Here is a 6961-nt window from a genome sequence, read left to right as displayed (position 1 = left end):
ATAGACCGGAGGCTCAGCGCGGGAGATGTCCATCAAACAGGCACCAAACCAGACCCAACTTTTCTAGAGTAAAATTTTGCGTAGAATATAACGATGCCGAGTGGTCAGTCCGCCGTTGGGGCGTTTTCGAGATATTCGGGGTCAAAGGTCAAATGAGTTCATTTTCACTAAAAGTGAATGCGCAGTTATTTTTGTATTATGAAAAGAAGCTGAAAATGATCGCAAGTAATCACACTTTCAATAAAAATGTAAACTTGCTAAATTCACCTTTAGTCTTAGTGACCCTGGAGGTCAAAAGGTGAAATTTACCGTTTTTGCACTAGGAAGATTTAAAGCAATGAAATGTCAACGTAAAATTAAAAAGCTACAAAGAACAAAGGTGAATTGAGTAAGTTTACATGTTTATTGAAAGTGTGATTACTTTCGATCATTTTCAGCTTATTTTCATGATACAAGAATGACTGCGCATTCACTAATTTCAGTGCAAATGAACCCATTTGGCCTGAATATCTCGAAAACGCCCCAACTGTGGACTGATTACCACTCGGCATCGTATTCTACGCAAAATTTTACTCTAGAAAAGTCCCATTTGATGCCCCCCCCCCCACACCCCCCGCGAGGAGCCTCCAGACTAATATATATCAACCGAAAATACGCATAAGCGAATTATTGAAATAAAACTGCACCATGATAGTCCCGAAATGACATAGTCTATGTCGAGTGGGCGTTAAATTCAATTTCTCTCTGTGAATATCTGAACTTCACAGTCACAGAGTTATTATTTACTCTTTGTGAACGTAATGACTTGCATGATCCAAGTCCAGGGGTTGTATTACAATTCTAAGGGAAATAACTCTGTTGTTGACATTGAAGCGCCATCTGGGCGGTATCGATGTCATCAAATATCAATAAAGATTGTATTCTGAAGTTTGTATACTTTTTAAATCATGTAAGTTTACATGAAATAGAACAGACATATATTGGGTATTCATGTTTTGAAAAATAGTCTACTAGAAAATGACAATGCTAATCAGATGAGTTAGAGAAGAAGCAAAAGAACAGAGAAAAATTTTTTTTTTCGACACAGCTGAAAGCTAACACACTCAGTCAACTGTCACTGACAGACTCACAGTGTTTTAGTTTAGAATAATTAAACTTAAATTAAAATATAGTCACACAGTCTGTCCTCCTTCCGCCGAATAAATCGTAAATATTACTATAGAAATATATAAAAATGTTAAAAAAAATAAAAAATATTAGACGTGTCAGAGGAGCTAAAAGTTCTATCACAATCTGAATATTATCTCCTTTTTTTATAGTTTATCTTTGACATTAAAAACATGAATTATAATTTAATATTTGGTCCATTTCTATCAATATTGTTATTGTAGCAGGGATGTTGTGGTGCACTATTATTGTTCAGACATCTGGATTCAGTCCTGTACTATCCAGGGCTGCTGACAACCAGTATCACAGCGCAATTTGCGACACATATTTTCAATTTTTAAATCTAACGTTTTTGATTCGCAGTTACAGCAAATCATTAATATGCCTGTCATTTTGGATATTGACACAAGGATAATCCACATTTTGAAGACTAGAAGGCTTTCTCAACACTTTGAACGTGCATAAAATGTCGAATAAAATTTTATACACAAAACTGAATTCTCTGTGTGACATTTTCTTCGTGAACTACTCAGAAACAATTCATTATACTATATAATACAGGGACATAACTCTGTGAATAGGGACTATTTAACCGGAAATGGGGAATCAAGTAGTACCACTCACGTTGCGAGACATGCCAATCAAGTAATTATATTAGTATTCATTTTGAAAGAAATAAATCCAGTGTATCCCCCACGTATTAAATAGAATATAAAATAATAAAAACATGTTAACGTATTGTAAAATGGTAAATCAAAGTAAGAATTCCCGTAAAATATTATTGTTTATATCGCGTGTGTCTAGTTATTCGAGGTGCGCTCGATTGAACAAAAATAGTAATACACGATATATAAAATGCAAGACAAAATTGTTTTCTAACGAAGATTTCTGACGTAACAAAGAAATAACAATTAAAATGAGTGGGGCTTCGGAAGTCACTGCCAAGAATTGGCTTCAGACATAAGACCTAACTAAAAGTCATCATCACATTCACAAACTGTCACAACTACATGTGGCAGTGCTAAAAAAAATCTAAGAATGAAATCTAATCATTTGTTATAAATTAAAGTAATATCTTGTTATTTAGGTGTTTTATGTTGAAACTGAAAAACTGCTAATCAACTTTTAAATTTGTTAATCAAATTTGGCAAAATTGGATTTTTTGATTAGTAGTGCTGCTAATCAACTGTGAAAAATTACCGACAGCCCTGGTACTATCTCAATTTTAAATACTTGCACATCCTTTTGACTTGGATGGTATATTTAGCTCACAAGGTAGATCAGTATCTGGATTCAGTCCTGTACTATCTCAATTTTAAATACATGTACTTCCTATTGACTTGGATGGAAGATTTAGCTCACACAGTAGATCAGGTACATTGATTCCATAACTGGGGTCGCAGGTTTGATTTTCGACATGGACTTAATATTTCATTATCTTACAATGAAAATATGGGCTCCTGATATCCAATATTTCAGACACAATGAACATTTTAAAATCAGTGAGTGACATATGTTTTGTTTTGTAAAGAGGCGCATTGATGAACGAGGCAAAACATATTCAGTTCAAGTCAGTGAGGAAGTGAAATGTTAAACCAAAGTCCTGATGTAGACGGGACTAACTAGGTGCAAACAGCCGCCATTCAATTTGGCAATTTGGACTGATCACATATTTCCGGGGAAAATAACTGATTAGAAATTACAATAAAAATTTTAAAAATTGAATGTATAACTGTTTGTTTGAACCATTTCAAACCATTATAAACAATTTCACAGTACCGAAACCGCTTTAACCCTGGTTTCAAATGATATTTTACTGGAAATTGATAATAGAAATTTTGAATTTTATTAGATTTATCTGTCGTGTTTGACACAGTAGTTCCTTCAATTCTTTTACATAGACTTCATTTTAAATTTGGTATTAGTGGCTCTGCAATAGATCTTTTAGAAAGTTATCTTGTGGTTAAAAAACAGTGTATTTAGTTAATTGTAAATCGTCGTTTGAAACTGTTTTGTCATCTGGAATTACTCAAGGTTCTGTTCTTGGTCCGATTTTATTTATTCCTTTTAAAACATCACCATTGTTGGATGGCCGAATGGTTAGAGCGTGCACGTTGTATCATAAGGTCTGTCATTGAGTCAACTGACGTGGTTTCGGTTTCCTCCCGCTGCTAAAGATCCCTACGTGCAAGCGAATCATTGAAATAAAATTGAACCATATGTTAGTCCCGAAATGTCACCATTAGGCGATATTGTCAGAAAATATGGTGTCAGCTTTCATTTCTATGCCAATGATACTCAGTTATATATTTCTTTTACACCTAATTGTTCATCATCTATTAATTTATCAAAATTGCAACATAAGAACTGTATAAGTGAAATTAGAAAATGGATGTGTCAAATAACTTTCTAAAATTGAATGTTGATAAAACTAAATATTTATTATTAGGCTCAAATCATCAATTAAGTAAATTTGTACGTGATAACCCCCGTAGTTGTGATTGGAAACTGTGATATGTGACCACGTAACTCCTGTTTTACATAATAAACACTGGTTCCCTGTTAAATATCAAATTGATTTAAATATTTTATTACTTACTTTGAAATGTTTGAATAGTTTAACTCCTGTTTACCTCTCATATCATTTAGAACTTTTTACACCTGGCCGAACATAATTATTAAGTACATCAGATAAACTAATTTTAAAGCCCAAAACTGTTCAACTAGTCTCTAATGGTCAGCGCTGTTTTACTTTTCAAGCCCCTGTTTTATGGAATAATCTACCATTTAGTTTAAGATGGTGTATATCTCAATATTCTTTTAAAAAAACAACTTAAAACACGTTTATTTAAACAGGCTTTTAACGGACTCTGTATACAACTGTTAACATGTCTGTAATATTGGGGTTCTTTTTTTTGTGTTTTATTATTGTCACTTTGTAAAGTGCCCCTGAACAGGTTATACGAAAGGGCACACTATAAATATGCTGTAATAATAATAATAACTAATATGTGATTTTCGACCCATTTTTGTTCAATTTTAGGTTTCAAAGAATAGAGATTTAGCTTCTTTTATAAAAAAATTACTAAAATATCAATATGACTGTATGCAATTACAATTCGACCCATTTATGTTCAATTTTAGGTTTCAAAGAATAGAGATTTAGCTTCTTTTATAAAAAAATTACTAAAATATCAATATGACTGTATGCAATTACAATATGCAATTACAAAGAGAAAATTAGGCCAAATGGCATTCTTACATTTTGTCTAATTTAACACATAAGTTTATTACTATTACTCCTCCAAACAACATCAAAATTATTTGAAACTTATATGTAAGCTTAAACAGGTATTATAAGAGCTAAATCTGCCTATTGCAGGTCTTTCTTTGGACCTTAACTGTTATATGAATGATTCATTAGAAATTTATTAACACAAGGACCATAATCAACTCACAATGCCATCAGATGGCTCTGATTTTAAGTAGATTAGAAGTATTTGGAACAGTTTGGCCATTTAATGATTTGATTTAAAAATGGAGAAGCAAGGCTAAGACTCGAATGACCTGTTTCTGTGCATCTCTGGATTTACCCCTCGTACGAAAACCTTATTAGGCTACAGTTTTTAATGGATTTTCTTCAAGTTTTCAAGAAGCCTTGAGATCATGAGAGGGCGAACTCTATCAATTTTCGGCGATCTGCAACCACCCATCCTGGAGTTAACCCCCTTGTCCGAAAACCCTGTTATGGCGATAGAGACTACAGTTTTTAACAGATTTTTATTCAAATACCGACATTCTCTGAAAACCTTGTTGACATGATAGACTAGAGGCTACAGTTTTTAATGGATTTTTTTTCATATTTAGTGTGAAGCATTTGGGTCATCAGAGAATGAACCTTATCGCATATTCAGCGCCCTATGACCTTCAGTTTCAGAGTTCCAAAAACAATTTAGATTCCCCCCTTTGAATGTGAGATATTTATTAATTACACATTTAATGGTATGACTAATGCAAATAAATTAATCATAAAATTTAATCTTTCAAACATAAAATAATTTATTACTGGTTATTGAATTTAAAGTAGAATAATTTTATCATGTACTTGTAAATATGAAAACTATTACATGAATAAATGTAGATAAACACCATATCGCTTTTATTGATCTAATATGAATATTTTAAAATGCATGTATGTATGTACATATATGTCTCTCATAAATATACTAATTCTTCAAGCTTTAAAGGAAAGTCACAGCTTTCACTCTTGCACAAAAAAATGAAATTGTTTAAATATGCAAATTAAATGCCAAAATGTAAAGAAATTCTCCATTCATGGTACCTTGTCAAAATATGGTTCCATTTGGAAATAATTTCCCACAATTTACCAGGTAATTCTTTTTGAGGGCTCATATCAGTTTTTTTATGGACTGACCTGAAAACAACTATTTATTTATACCATCTGTAAACTTTGTCAAAAGTAATTTAGATTTGAAAAACCATCAGTAACCTTCAAAGTGATCGCAAGTCAAGAAACTGGATGTTGGTATATTAAAATGTATCAGTGAGCTTTTAGATGTTGCTTGGGGATTGATCAGATTTTAAGAGTCTGCCATACAGAATTAACCAGTTTTATTCATCTAGGTTTTCTACCTCAATAGTAACATGTAGCATTAATCAGTTTTATTCACTGAAATATATCTGGGATATTTCCCATAATTTTGTGAATAAATTAATAAATAGCAGCTGCAAAATAGATTCAAATATATACTCAAAATTATGAGTAACTGGAGATTAATTACAAACTAAACAATTTATTATGACAAGAGAATAATATAATTGAAAAACTTCCAAGCCAAGCAAATGATGTGGGACTTTTAAACGTTTGATGTTTGAAACTGAAACAAACTGCAAAGTTCTGTCTCCAAAGTAAGGTAGGTGAAGGAAACTGTGGTAATAGTTATGATAGGTGGGAGGAAACATCTGGATACTGACATACCATGCTCATCAGTAGGTTTACAGTGACTGCTTAAACAAAGGCTATAATATTGATAGGGTTACTGCTATTTACTTCCAGCCGGTAACAATGATTGATTTGGGGGGGGGGGGGTTATCGCTTCTAAAATCTTCAAATCATTGTTCAGTTAAGAATCTGCCCTGAAGAGTTTTTTATGTCAAGATTTGGAATCTTTTTCAATCAGTTCTTTCACATATAAAATTGGTGCATAACATGTCAAAACAATTCCTAAAGATATTTTATTTACAGTCTCAAGAATAATACAAAATGAATTGAAGAAATAATCTTCTGAATCTAAGATCAACTTGGAGATAAAGCAAAAAATGGCAAGTGAGGAGAAAACTATAGATCGATCTATGGGGTAAGAATACAGTTAAATATTATGTCACATGTCTGTAAACATGGATGAAGACATTAATTTGCATTTAAGATCTGATCAGTTTTAAAGGAGACAATCCATTTATTTGTATTTCTAACAAAAGATAGATAATATGGTGATACTCAGTAGAAAAAAATCTAGGAACCTCTTCAACTGCTACTCTTAATTAAAGAATGTTTTGGAGATGTCACCAATATCAGCAGATCTTTCGATATTATGGCCTTAAAATGGCAGTGTTTTTTGCAAATTGTTCAAATTTGTTTATTTTGAATGTCGAAATTAACCTTGTTTCTGCCCTTTCCAATTAATAATTGGTGACATCACAAATGCAATCTTTGATCTTGTGTGGCCAGTGTTTGAACGAAGCATTTATATACTGTTAGAATATAGAAATATGT

General features: G+C 32.3%; 1 protein-coding gene across 1 annotated transcript in view; it reads left to right on the top strand.

Annotated features, from left to right (window-relative positions):
* The first annotated feature begins 855 nt into the window (after positions 1-855).
* LOC126819205 (cytosolic carboxypeptidase 1) overlaps positions 856-6961 on the top strand; it is a 36673-nt gene continuing 30567 nt past the window's right edge. The window contains exons 1-2 of the mRNA XM_050547112.2: positions 856-949; positions 6434-6545. Of these exons, the coding sequence (XP_050403069.1) occupies positions 6508-6545 (38 nt within the window). The 5' untranslated portion in view covers positions 856-949; positions 6434-6507. The remainder of the gene's footprint in view (positions 950-6433; positions 6546-6961) is intronic.

Source organism: Patella vulgata, chromosome 4 (genome assembly GCF_932274485.2).
Source record: "Patella vulgata chromosome 4, xgPatVulg1.2, whole genome shotgun sequence".
In the NCBI taxonomy this organism is placed as follows: Eukaryota; Metazoa; Mollusca; class Gastropoda; family Patellidae; genus Patella; species Patella vulgata.
Note: the sequence above shows the minus strand (reverse complement) of the source record. Positions and strands in the feature narration are given on the sequence as shown.